The sequence below is a fragment of the Cebus imitator genome, unplaced genomic scaffold, assembly GCF_001604975.1.
Source record: "Cebus imitator isolate Cc_AM_T3 unplaced genomic scaffold, Cebus_imitator-1.0 Scaffold91, whole genome shotgun sequence".
Taxonomy (NCBI): domain Eukaryota; kingdom Metazoa; phylum Chordata; class Mammalia; order Primates; family Cebidae; genus Cebus; species Cebus imitator.
In genome coordinates this window covers 3,348,243-3,361,602 of record NW_016107406.1, presented here as the reverse complement: position 1 = coordinate 3,361,602, position 13,360 = coordinate 3,348,243, and the positions used below count along the sequence as shown (strand labels likewise).

Sequence of the window (13,360 nt, the reverse complement as noted above, 5' to 3'; positions counted from 1 at the left end):
TAGGCGCCTGGCAGAAGGGCATCTGCCGACCCACGGTTCCGTGGAGGTCTGTTTCCAGCCGGACTTGGAGGTCAGATTTCCCGCCCTGCGCACGTAACCAAGCCGGCTCTGCCCCTGTAATTTGTCTTCCTTGCAGGCACCATTCCCCCCACCCCCTTCAGAGACATTTGGCCAATGGGGACCCTGGATAGGGGTGGGGGCGGTCCGGTGGGCGGGGCTCCCTCCGTGGAGCGCAGTGCGAGTCCCAACCCCAAGTATTCCCGTGGGCCTGCAGGTGGCAGAAGGGTCCCGGGCCCAGAGCCAGGGGGGCCCGGCGGAGACGGCGTACGTGCTGTGCGTGAGTGCGCGGCGGCGGCGCGTGCGCGAGGGGAGTGGGCAGTGAGGCCGGGTCCACGTGTGTCCCTCCCCGGGACCCCAGCAGCTTAGCGCCCAGCGGCTAAGTGAACCGAGGCACCCGGATGTCCGCGCCCCTCTCCGAGTGACCAGTCCCTTCCTCCGGTCCAGCAGGGCTTGCAGCCTCGGCCGGCGTTTACGCATTGCCATGGTGACTGTAGGCAACTACTGCGAGGCCGAAGGGCCCTTGGGTCCGGCCTGGACACAAGATGGGCTGAGTCCCTGTTTCTTCTTCACGCTCGTGCCCTCGACGTTGATGGCCCTGGGGGCTCTGGCCTTGGTGCTGGCTTTTCTCTGCAGACGCCGGGAGCTGCCCGCTGGTGCTGACTCCGTGTCTTGGGGGGCCGGCCCTCGCGTCTTTCCCTACGTGCTGCAGCTGCTTCTGGCCACACTTCAGGTGGCGCTGCCCCTGGCCGGCCTAGCTGGCCGGGTGGGCACTGCCCGGGGAGCCCGACTGCCAAGCTACCTACTGCTGGCCTCCGTGCTGGAAAGTCTGGCCGGCGCCTGTGGCCTGTGGCTGCTCGTGGTGGAGCGGAGCCAGGCACGGCAGCGTCTAGCAATGGGCATCTGGATCAAGTTCAGGCACAGCCCAGGTCTTCTGCTCCTCTGGACTGTGGCGTTTGCAGCCGAGAACTTGGCCCTGGTGTCTTGGAACAGCCCGCAGTGGTGGTGGGCAAGGGCGGACTTGGGCCAGCAGGTGAGGGACTCTGTGGGGAGGAGCAAGCCTCTGCTGGCCGGGTTTGGGAGAGAGCACTGCATGTCCAGTCACAATGCTTCCAGGCTTTAGGATGCCTCTCAGCAAAGGGAGAAGGGAGGGGCTGAGGCTGGCGGGGAGCTGATAGCCAGCTGGTGGGTTGTGTCTTTGCTGAGTCACTGTGGTTTTGCTTTTTTTCAAAGCCTGTAAGTGCTGCATGTGTTCATGACACCAGTCCCCAGCCCTATTACAAGTAGTAATACGATGAAATTTTATCCTCAATGATACTCTCTCCACTTATATTTCATTCTAGATTCAGTTTAGCCTGTGGGTGCTTCGGTATGTGGTTTCTGGAGGGCTGTTTGTCCTGGGTCTCTGGGCCCCTGGGCTTCGTCCCCAGTCCTATACACTGCAGGTTCATGAAGAGGACCAAGATGTGGAAAGGAACCAGGTACACCTCAGTTTCTTTTATCTTTTATCTTTTTTTTTTTTTTTTAGACAGTCTCATTCTCCTTTTTTTTTTTATCTTTTTTTTTTTTTTTTGAGACAGTCATGCTCTGTCACCCAGGCTGAGTGCAATGGCACAATCTCAGCTCACTGTACTGTCTGCCTCCCGAGTTCAAACAATTCTCGTGCCTCAACCTCCTGAATAGCTGGGATTACAGGTATGCACCACCACACCCAGCTAGTTTGTATTTTTAGTAGAGAAGGGGTTTCACCATGTTGGCCAGGCTGGTCTTGAACTCCTGACCCCAGGTGATCTGCCTGCCTTGGCCTCTCAAAGTGCTGGTATTACAGGTGTGAGCCACTGCACCAGGCCCCTCCTCAGTTTCTGAATCGTAGAGTCTGTCTTCATTTCATTCCCTGTCATCATTCCTTCCCCGGAAAATGAAATGCTTCTTTTCCAAATCTCAGTTTGTGACTTAGTTTTTCTGACCCCATCAAGGATCACTTGTGGGTCTGAGATACCTGGGAGCTGTAACCCCATGTTTTTCCCTAGAGGATTTCTAGTTAGTGCACTTATTTGATTTCTGAGCTCCCTTCCTTTGTGTTTCACCACCTAGGCTCGGTCAACAGCCCAACAATCTACCTGGCGAGATTTTGGCAGGAAGCTCCGCCTCCTGAGTGGCTACCTGTGGCCTCGGGGGAGTCCTGCTCTGCAGCTGGTGGTGCTCATCTGCCTGGGGCTCATGGGCTTGGAACGGGCACTCAACGTGTTGGTGCCTATATTCTATAGGAACATCGGTGAGCAGGAGGAGCCCAGCTCGGCATGCTGGTCCTTCATCAGCCTGGTGGCTGGGGTTGTCCTTACCTAGGGAGGTGGGACCGAGCTGGGTGATCAGAAAGAGGCTGTGACTGGTACCTGGGGCCATTTTGCGTGAAGAGAGTCCTGGGTGCCATAGTGAGCTCTGACTCGTTTTCTCCACAGTGAACTTGCTGACTGAGAAGGCACCTTGGAGCTCTCTGGCCTGGACTGTTACCAGCTATGTCTTCCTCAAGTTCCTCCAGGGGGGTGGCACTGGCAGTACAGGTATGAGAGACTCCATGCTCACCCTACTAGGTGTAGGCCCCTCCCACAGGCATTCCCTCACCATTCACCTCTCCCAGCAGTCCTCCCCAGCTCCCTGTGCTCTCAGACCTTTCACTTCCTGGTGCTGGGCTGACGTCCCTCAGCCCCCAGGCCCTCCTGAGGCCTCCCCTGGCTCCCTGCAGGCTTCGTGAGCAACCTGCGCACGTTCCTGTGGATCCGGGTGCAGCAGTTCACGTCTCGGCAAGTGGAACTACGCATCTTCTCCCACCTGCACGAGCTCTCACTGCGCTGGCACCTGGGGCGCCGCACCGGGGAGGTGCTGCGGATCGCGGATCGGGGCACATCCAGTGTCACAGGGCTGCTCAGGTGCCGCCCAGTGGAAAGGGCATGTGGGAGGATGGAGCCGGAGAAGCAGGGATAGGTGCCTATGGGAGGAAGAGAACAGACCCAGCCTGAGGAGTTGCCCCTCCCACACTGATGTTTTTTTAAATTATAGGATTCTTGTACACATGCTTTCCTAATAACTTAAGTAATGCAGGCAGAGGGCAAATCTCTTTCAAGCTGCACTCACTTTTTCAGAGCTTCCCACTCTTTAGTATGTTGGGTTCTGCTTTTTTTTTTTTTTTTTTTTTGAGACAGAGTCTTGCTCTGTCACCCAGGCTGGAATGTGCAATCTTGGCTCACTGAAACCTCCACCTCCCAATTTCAAGTGATTCTCACACCTCAGCCTCCCGAGTGGCTGGGATTATAGGCATATGCCACCATGCCTGGCTAATTTTTGTATTTTTTTAGTAGAGACAGGGTTTCACTATGTTGGCCAGGCTGGTCTCAAACTCCTGACCTTGTGATCTGCCCATCTTGGCCTCCCAAAGTGCTGGGATTACAGATGTGAGCCACCACAGCAGGCTGGGTTCTGCTTTTTTTTTTTTTGAGACAGGGTCATGCTCTGTCACCCAGGCTGGAGTACAATGGCGTAATCTCTGCTTACTGCAACGTCTGTCTCCCAGGTTCAAGCAATTCTCCTGCGTCAGCCTCCTGAGTAGTTGGGATTATAGACGTGTACCAGCACGCCTGGCTAATTTTTGTATTTTTAGTAGAGACAGGGTTTCACCATGTTGGCCAGGCTGGCCTCCAACTCCTGGCCTCATGTGATCTGCCTGCCTCAGCCTCCCAAAGTGCTGGGATTACAGTTGTGAGCCACCATGCCCAGCTGGATTCTGCTTTTTTTTTGCATTTTTACATACATACTATATATGCAGACTCACAGAGCTAATATGATATGGTATTGTGGAAGTTTTTCCTAAAACAAATGGTTTTGTGACACAGGCGTCATTCTCAGAGTTGCTTATTAACAAGACATTAAAGAGATACATATTTTTTCTCCCGTGCATGAGGGTGTCCCTCATTCATTGTAATTGATACAGAAAATTCTGTGGTTTGGGCACGGTTGATGTAGCCACCCACCTCTTGAGGGTAGAATCAATTATTCTATTGAAAATAAAACACTACCCTGAAATGCCTAGAGCCAAGGTCACCAGGTCTTAGCACCTAAACCTTTGTCACTTGACCTGCCCTCCTAGCTACCTGGTGTTCAATATCATCCCCACGCTGGCTGACATCATCATCGGCATCATCTACTTCAGCATGTTCTTCAATGCCTGGTTTGGCCTCATTGTGTTCCTGTGCATGAGTCTTTACCTTGGTGAGTGCCGCTGGGTGACACCAGCTCCCTGAACTATCCAGGGGCTCCCTTGGCCATGAGCTCTGCCCCAGCTCAGGTGACCCACCTATGGGAGGCCATGGATTGGTGGACTTGAATGGACTCTTAGTGCTCCTCATGTGATGGATGGGTCTCCTCCGTGTAATCGAACCTTAGCTCAACCTAGGTGAGGGCTGGGGGAAGGGCATTCTTGTCACGTTAAGTCCGTGCTGTGGACACAGGTCAAGGAAGCCTCATTTGTGTAACAAGATGCAGCTTGCCTTCATTTGTTTACCAAAAGCGTTTTTTACCCATGAGGCCTTGTGCAGGCTGCAGAGACGCTACCCTGTGGAATCTGGGTCTCTGGGCTTGAGCACAGGTTTAGTGTGTACATGGTGGGTAGTGGACACTGACATTTGGTCTCTGCTGTTGGGGATGATGTCCTATTCTCCTCCCCATCCTGTCACTCTCCAGCCCTGACCATTGTGGTCACTGAATGGAGAACCAAGTTTCGCCGCGCTATGAATTCACAGGAGAATGCTGCCCGGGCACGAGCAGTGGACTCTCTGCTAAACTTCGAGACGGTAACAGAGGCCCCGGGGGCAGTGGTGTGAGGCGTGGAGAGGCGGAGGAGTGTGGCTAGGACCACTGGGGCTGACAAAGAGTCAGGGGTTCAAGAAGGAGGATTGAGAGTCGGTGGGGTGGGGAATGACCCGAGTGCCATGTGCTGTGCCCATGCCAAATAATTTCAGATTGAATTCCTCAGGTGAAGTATTACAACGCTGAAGGTTATGAAGTAGAACGCTATCGAGAGGCCATCATCAAATATCAGGTGAGGATGCTAGCTTGAGGCCTCTGGAAAATAATGCCCTGGCCTGGTAGAATTGCCAGGACCAGGGGTAACAGTCAAGTGTTGGGGTGGAAGGGGCCTGGGCCCAGGTTTAAACTCAGTGATGGTCACTGTGTATGGGACATTCCTTCTCCTGTGTTACTGCCCTCAGGGTTTGGAGTGGAAGTCAAACGCTTCACTGGTTTTGCTAAATCAGACCCAGAACCTGGTGATTGGGCTCGGGCTTCTTGCTGGCTCCCTGCTTTGTGCATACTTTGTCAGTGAGCAGAAGCTACAGGTGAGGCAGGATCTTGGACAAGAGAGTGGGGCACAAGGAAGAGGGGGTCTGGGGCCTATGTCTGGGCCACCAGGCTCTTGGGTAGGAAGTGGGCAGGGTGACACAAGAAGAGCAGCCTGCAGGCCCCCCATGACATACTTTGCTTCCCTGATCGCCACAGGTCGGGGACTTTGTGCTCTTTGGCACCTACATTATCCAGCTGTATATGCCCCTCAATTGGTTTGGCACCTACTACAGGTAACCTGAGCCCTGGCCCTCACCTGCCCAGGCCACATTACTACTTCATGGCTACTCAGAGAAGTCCTAACCAGCACCTTCTTATAGGATGATCCAGACCAACTTCATCGACATGGAGAACATGTTTGACTTGCTGAAAGAGGAGAGAGAAGTGAGCAGAGAGGAGTCGGGCTTGGGGAGGGAGGAGCTGTGTGATGTTTCTTGTGCCTGTAACATACAAAGCTGAGAACCTCAGCACACACAGGTGGCACTCTTCCAGGTGAAGGACCTTCCTGGAGCAGGGCCCCTTCACTTTCAGAAGGGCCGGATTGAGTTTGAGAACGTGCACTTCAGCTACGCTGATGGGTGAGGCCTTCTTTTTGCTTCCTTTCCTTTTCTGAAGCAGGAAGGCAGTTTTGCACACTGCCTTCCTGCTTCTCACCACTCTGAATCCCTGCTTTTGGAAAAGAGCCTGGGCAGGGGCAGGGCCTAGTAGCAGCTCTGGTGATAGAAGGCGCCTGCTGAGCACACCCACGCTTCCTTGCAGGCGGGAGACTCTGCAAGACGTGTCCTTCACTGTGATGCCTGGACAGACACTGGCCCTGGTGAGAGGAGACCCAGCCACTTGGCCCAGATGCCTCAAGCTTCCTTCATTCAGTGCCCATGGTAGCTCGTGACCCAGGCTGTGGAGTCAGAGACCCCTGTCACAATAGGCAACAGGATTGAGTGGTGCAGGCTCCACGGACATGGGTGATCTCTAGAAGAGGGGGCCTTAAAAGCCAGTGGGCCTCAGCTAGGCACGGTGGCTCAGGCTGTAATCCCAGCACTTTGGGAGGCCAAGGCAGGCGGATCACCTGAGGTCAGGAGTTCAAGACCAGCCTGGCCAACATGGTGAAACCCCGTGTCTACTAAAAATATAATGATTAGTCAGGCGTGGTGCCGGGCACCTGTAATCCCACTACTCAGGAGGTTGAGGCACGAGAATTACTTGAACCTGGGAGTCAGAGGTTGCAGTGAGCCAAGATCGCACCATTGCATTCCAGCCTGGGTGACAGAGTGAGACTCGGTCTCAAAAAAATGCAAAGAACCTGGAAGAAAGAGTGAGAAACAAGATCTCAAAAAAAAAAAAAAAAAAAGCCAGTGGGCCTGAGATTTTTCCCATTTCTAATGCAACAGGTAGGCCCATCTGGGGCAGGGAAAAGCACAATTTTGCGCCTCCTGTTTCGCTTCTATGACATCAGCTCTGGCTGCGTCCGAATAGACGGGCAGGACATTTCACAGGTAAGGTTGCTCAGGAGAAGATTAGTTTAGGGGTCTATGTGTGGAGGAATGATAAGGGCTGAGTGTCCAGAGAGAGTAGATGTCACTCTTGCAAAAAACTAGGGCCATTCTAGCACAATGAAACCTATATTCACACAGGAAAAGTAGTCCTGTAAAGGATTTGTATGGTGCCATAAAAGGTACAAAGGGCCAGACGCAGTGGCTTATGCCTGTAATCCCAGCACTTTGGGAGGCCAAGGCACGTGGATCACTTGAACCCAGGAGTTCAAGACCAGCCTGGGCAACATGGCAAAACCCCCTCTCTACAAAAAATACAAAAATTAACTGGGCATGATGGCACACACCGGTAGTCTCACCAAGAAGCTGCAATGAGTTGTTATCATGCCACTGCACTACAGCCTGGGTGACAGAGCAAGGCCCTGTCTCAAAAAAAAAAAAAAAAAAAAGATACAAAGATCTGTAGCCAAACGTGGTGGCTCACACTTGTAATCCCAACACTTTGGGAGGCCGAGGCAGGAGGATCATTTGAGTCCAGGGTTTTGAGAGCAGCCTGGGCAACATATTCCGGCAATCCCATCTCAACAACAACAACAAAAAATTAGACTGATGTGGTGGCAAGTGCTTGTGGTCTCAGCTACTCAGGAAGCTGAGGTGGAAGGATTGCATGAGCCCAGGAGGTCAAGACTGCAGTGAGCCGAGATTTTGCCACTGCATTCCAGCCTGGGTGACAGAGTGCGACTCTGTATCCAAAAACAAAACAAAACATCTGCAGCAATCTGGTGGAGCAGGACGAGAAGATGGGGAAACAGAGAGGTTGGGTGATTTGCCCACATGGCTAGGATTTGGGGCGGTGATGGCGGGATTCTTACCAGGGCCTCTTATCCCATGTGCTTCCAGCCAGCCCATCCTCCATCCCAGGCCTTGGGGGTATCTCACAAGGCAGAATGTGTGGTCTTTTGACCCTAGGTAACCCAGGTCTCTCTCCGGTCTCATATTGGAGTTGTGCCCCAAGACACTGTCCTCTTCAATGACACCATCGCCAACAATATCCGTTACGGCCGTGTCACAGCTGGGGATGATGAGGTGGAGGCTGCTGCTCAGGCTGCAGGCATCCATGATGCCATTATGGCCTTCCCTGAAGGTGAGATTCCTTTGCAGAGAGTCTTCTCTCCTCCCAGTGTTGTCCTGTTAATCCCTGACCCCTGTTCCCTCCGTTTCTTGTTTCTTCCACGTAAGAAACATTGTGGGTAATATCCACAGGGTACAGGACACAGGTGGGTGAGCGCGGACTGAAGCTGAGTGGTGGGGAGAAGCAGCGCGTCGCCATCGCCCGCACCATCCTCAAGGCTCCAGACATCATTCTGCTGGATGAGGTGCGCCCTGGGTCTCCTGTCCTCCTTCCTCCCTTGTGTATACTCAAGCCATTCCTGCTGAGCACTGTTCCCACCTGGAACAGATATCATGAATCCATGTCTCACAAAACACACTTTACAGTTCTCAAGCCCAAACAAGGCTCTTGTGTATTCTCGAGGCCTTAGCCAGCAGCCTGCCTCCTCCTTCCATTGGGGGTTTTGAGTGGCAGGGGCAGTTTTACCTGGACCCTCTCTATAGGCAACATCAGCGCTGGATACATCTAATGAGAGGGCCATCCAGGCTTCTCTGGCCAAAGTGTGTGCCAACCGCACCACCATCGTAGTGGCACACAGGTACAGGACTACAGGACCGGGGCGGCTGGCAGCGTGGGCCCACTTTGGGTGGGGCAGTAGGTGACTGATCTTTCACTTCAGGCTCTCAACTGTGGTCAATGCTGACCAGATACTCGTCATCAAGGACGGCTGCATCGTGGAGAGGGGACGGTAAGAGACACAACATAGATGAAAAGGACAGGTCTGAATTGGGGGCTCCAGGAAAGGGGTGTGAAATCCCAAGGGCTTCTAGAGGGTACCTCCCTTGTCCGTCCCATCTTCTCTGTGGGCTGGTGGCAAGGACCCTTGGGGTAAAACTGATGGTTGGAACTCACACTTTCCTCCTCACCCCAGGCATGAGGCTCTGTTGTCCCGAGGTGGGGTGTATGCTGACATGTGGCGGCTGCAGCAGCAGGGACAGGAAGAAGCCTCTGAAGACACTAAGCCTCCGACCATGGAATGGTGACAAAAGTTTGGCCACATCCTTCTCAAAGACTAACCCAGAAGGGAATAAGATGTATCCCCTTTCCCTGGCTTATTTCATCCTGGTGTTGGGGTATGGTGCTAGCTATAGTAAAGGGAAAGGGACTTTTCAGAAAAGCACTTTTTGGAGAAATAAAATGTGGACTGTGCGAGGATCACTGTGGCTTTGTGGGGTGGGGTACTGCGGTGGGCCTCTACCCATAAGTCAGGAGAGCGTTCTTGACACGGCTTTTCTGTTTGAGGCGGAAGAGGAGAGAGACACACACCACTTGTATGTCTTATCAACTGCCAAGATTCTTTATTTTCTCCAGGCCCCTTCCTGCCCACACACATGGGAGCAGCTCCTATAAGGGAGATGACATGATGAAGGGGCTGAGAGTAGGGCCTGGCCAGCTTCCACCGAGGGCCCAGCCAGGGAACAGTTGCTAGCCACTCTCTCTCATGCAGCTGGAGCACTAGCAAGGCCTTCCAGAGGCTCCCAGGGCGGCCTCCACATCACTCCCGCTTGTCTCTGCCCTCCAGGCTGCTCCGGACCTCGTCTTGCTGTGTACCCTAGAGGTGTGAGGGCCACAGTCCTCCTCAGGTGAACCTCCCTCCCCAAGCCCAGGGCCCTAGCACAGGCTGCAGTTGGATGGCTTCGAGCTGCGGCTCTGCGCCTAGAGCAAGAAGGGAAGGAGGGGAAGACAGGGTGCAACGTCAAGGAAATGAGGGGACAGCCCTCATTCCAGAGCTCAGCACGGGCTGAAGTCATACTGAAAACCAAATGGCAACCACCATTCCAAAACTGTGCACCACTTAGAAGAACCCCCACCCCAACTTCTTCCTCCCACTGCAGCACCCATCTTCATCTCAGCCTCATACCTGCTGCCGCTGGTATTCTGCCTCACTGGCTGACAGTGCTTGTGCTAAAGCTAGGTCTTCTTCCTCCTGAGAACTGGGAGCGAGGAATGGCTTAAGTTAGATGATGGTAAGATCTAAAATTTGAACATAATGATCTGTATGTGTCAGGCTTCAGGGTGCTAAGCTCTGCCAGGGATGATCTGAATCTTCATGGCAACACTACAAAGTAGGTATTAGTATTGTCCCCATTTTATAGAGGAAATGAAGGCTCCATGGGTTAAATAACTTGACAAAGATCATATGGTTCATTTTAATTTTGAGCCCAAGTCACCAGCGATTATCTTGCATTGTGTCAGAGTGGTCTCACCTACCTCCCTCCACATCAAGCCTTTGCCTACAGCTTGCCATCTCTCTTTCACAAGAGATTAAGGTACCTTGGAACCTGGGGTTTGGTCTCCGCCAGGGACATTTCCAGGGCTCGCTGCAGAGCTTCATCCTCACTCTGCAAAGGGAGAAAGAAGACCAGTGTCCTTGGACTTCACTCACTGTGTGCTTGTTTTTGCCCATCCAACCTCTGCCCAACTCACCAGGCCATTCTGCAAAACAATCACTGGAGGGGCTGTCCAGGATGGAGATCGGGTTGTGGCTCTACGACAGACATTGAAGAGGTAGAGAAGTCAGAGGTGTGAAGGGGAAAAACGGGGAGCAGGGAAACAGGCAGGGCTACCTGCTGGGAGAGGGACAGGAAGGCAAGGTTCCACTTGGGCTGGGGGCAGTGCTTGTAGAAGCCACAGCTTGTGCTCTGGAGATGGCGGCAAGGCTGTAAGGAAGAAACATTTTTGACATGTCTCCAAGAACCAGCCTTACCCAGGAAGTGGAGAGTTCTGGAAAAACATGCACTTGAAAAGAAAGCTAAAAGACTCCCCTAGCCGACAGGGATGGGGTTGAAGCTCCCCAATTTTGTAATGACAAAACTTGAGTCAGTTCCAAAAGAATGTGATGGTCCCAAAGCCAAGTAGAGGACTTGGCTGCAATTACCCTGCCCGGCTGGTTGGATGCCCTTCCCCAGAGCAATCATGGTCCAATGGGTGCCGGTGCTTGATGCAGAAGTTTCGGCTACAGCGTTCACAGGTCAGTTTCATCATTTCTCGCTGCCGGCAGCCAGCGCGCTCACACTTATTGGTGAAGATCTGAGGTGAAGTGAGAAGGTTGTTTCTCCTAAGATTCTTCGACTATTTGGGTTTTCAGGCATCTGTAGTCCCAGCTGGGTTGTGGCTGACTCCTACAGTGCTTACCTTACGTTTTTGCTGTGCTGGATCAGAGCGACAGTCTCTGTCAATGTGCTCTCCCACAGCACGGTCAGGGGGCTCCCCTCTGGCCACAGGCACAGGCACATTGCAGAGAGGGCACACAGGTACCTGGATATCCTATAGTCAAGGAGCAAGGGTCAGTCTGTAGCCCACTCCAGTCCAACAAATCTCTGGTCCTGAAAGAACTTGGCTATGACCCCACCAACGCTCAAGAAAACAGTGTTTTCCAGCACGGACAGCCTCAGAAAGACAAAAGAGGAGGAATGTGAGACACAGATTTGGGGGATTCTACACGCATTCTCCATCTGCCCGCTTTCACCCTGAGGATCGCCCCCTCACCTTTCGGTAAGCAGATCCACAGTGATGCTGGGCGTAGGCCACATGGTCTGCGCAGAAGATGCCCGAGCAGGCATCGCACTTAAGCGGCAGGAAATCTGCAACGAGTTGGTCGGATTGCAGGTCCAGCGGGACCTCGATGTCCTTCCCTCTCACCCAAGCCTTCCACTCAGGGGAAGGAAAACGCCACGCTATTTGCGACACACCGCCCCTTCCCAAGCCCATTACCTCCTCGGCCACGCCCCCTAGGCCATCGCCCCCAACTTCAAGCCCCGCCCCCCGGCCTTGCCAGCCGGGGAGCCCACCCTTCCCTCCCCACCTGTGGGTCGAAGTCCCTTTCCTCTGGGCCCCGCCCCCCCGCGCGCTCCGCCCCTTACCCAAGCGCTGACAGCTCGGCTCCGAACAGTGAGCCCCGAGGTCCGGAAACTCCATCGCCAGGCCGGGTAGGGCCTGCTAGGAGAAGCGGCGAGTGCTGAGCGTCTCTAGGGCTCCTGCTCCGAGTCCGGACCGCAACCCCGCACTCTGGCGGACTCCCTGCCCCGCCCCTTCCTCTCCCCCGCCCAGCCCGGGTTACTGGAGCCCCCGCTCAAGCCGGCCCACGGCGCCTGCTCCTCCCTCAGCGCGCGGCGCGCTGACGTCATCACGCAGGGCGGGCATGTCCGGCGCCTCTCCTGGCAGCTGGGGAGAGCCGCGGCCAAACCCCCGCCCAGCCTTGCTCGGGGAGGCGGAGAGTCGGAAGACACTCCCGAGGCCAGAGGGTGGCTGTGCCTGGCTCTCCGACTCTGGGCGCGGGCATTGCTCCACTAAGCGTCTCTCTGGGGCATGAGGGACTGGCGAAAGCGCCAGCGAAGGCGAAGTCGGATATCTTGGGGATAGAAGGCTGAATGGTTTGGGGTCCTTCACAATTCGGTCCATAGAACGATGCACTCCCCCTGGCCATTTTGTTCACGGCCACGGCTGCCCTTCGTCTCCACGAGCTGAAGGGGGCACACTCCCATATTTCTCTGAAGTACAGACCTCTCTGGAGATGCAGATCCCTCTTCCAGTTTCGACTTTGGTGCAAGTAGGCGCACCTGCTATGTGATCTTCCTGCTTCTATTCTAGCACCCATATCACCAATGAGCTGTCCCCAGCCCCTACGTAAGTATACTGGGAAGTCAGGAACCACGTCTACCTTCGTGTTAGGTTCTAGCACCCAACAGTGCCTAGAACAGTGTAGTCCTCAGACTTTAGTGTGAATCCAAATCGCCTACAAAGCTAGTTTAAAATGCGGATTTCCGGGTCCTGGAGCTTCTAATTCAGTAGGAACACCTGAAGGAATTCTGACACAGATTGCCCATGCACCACACTCTGAAAAACACTAGCCTAGAATATTCTCAGTGATTATTAAATAAATGTAGCTAGGACTACAGGCACAAGGCACCATGCCCAGCTAATTTTTAAATTTTTATTTTGCAGAAATGGGGCCCTCACTTTGATACCCAGCCTGGTCTCGAACTCCTGGCCTCAAGTGATCCTCCTGCCTTGGCCTCCCAAAGTGCTGGGATTACAGATGTGAGCCACTACACCTGACCAATATTCTTCTAACTTGTTTTTCCTTTATTTTTTTTAATTGTGTATTCCAGGAAAACTTGTTTTTATTTTAAATTACTTCCAGGACTTTATAAATGCTTTTATTTTGTTTCAATATGTAACTGTCAGATTTCAAATAATTCTTTTCATGTCTCATAATCATTTGATTCTAAGAATTGTGTTTATTCCATTT

At 53.5% G+C, this 13,360-nt stretch overlaps 2 protein-coding genes across 3 annotated transcripts; one reads left to right on the top strand and one right to left on the bottom strand.

Moving 5' to 3' along the window:
• Positions 1-217: 217 nt before the first annotated feature.
• ABCB6 (ATP binding cassette subfamily B member 6 (Langereis blood group)) lies at positions 218-9,261 on the top strand. Of its 2 annotated transcripts, XM_017535218.2 has the most exons (19): positions 218-1,090; positions 1,401-1,538; positions 2,152-2,332; positions 2,517-2,618; positions 2,801-2,984; positions 4,199-4,320; positions 4,792-4,901; positions 5,084-5,149; positions 5,319-5,444; positions 5,605-5,681; positions 5,769-5,832; positions 5,941-6,026; positions 6,208-6,265; positions 6,837-6,941; positions 7,908-8,082; positions 8,202-8,314; positions 8,553-8,647; positions 8,729-8,797; positions 8,981-9,258. In XM_017535218.2, exons 1-19 carry the CDS (start codon positions 542-544, stop codon positions 9,090-9,092), a joined length of 2,532 nt encoding a protein of 843 aa, XP_017390707.1. In that variant the 5' UTR covers positions 218-541; the 3' UTR covers positions 9,093-9,258. The 2 variants fall into 2 exon arrangements, with proteins under 2 accessions (XP_017390707.1, XP_017390708.1); XM_017535219.2 differs by lacking the exon at positions 5,319-5,444 and having other exon boundaries at positions 8,981-9,261.
• Positions 9,262-9,381: 120 nt separating this feature from the next.
• Positions 9,382-12,220, bottom strand: ZFAND2B (zinc finger AN1-type containing 2B). The gene is made up of 10 exons (XM_037740866.1): positions 12,192-12,220; positions 11,973-12,045; positions 11,599-11,693; positions 11,245-11,376; positions 10,988-11,139; positions 10,677-10,769; positions 10,537-10,597; positions 10,384-10,451; positions 9,971-10,043; positions 9,382-9,765 (listed from the first exon to the last, which is right to left on the bottom strand). The coding sequence occupies exons 2-10, from the start codon at positions 12,025-12,027 to the stop codon at positions 9,721-9,723; spliced, it is 774 nt and encodes a 257-aa protein (XP_037596794.1). The 5' UTR covers positions 12,028-12,045; positions 12,192-12,220; the 3' UTR covers positions 9,382-9,720.
• Between the last annotated feature and the right edge of the window lie 1,140 nt (positions 12,221-13,360).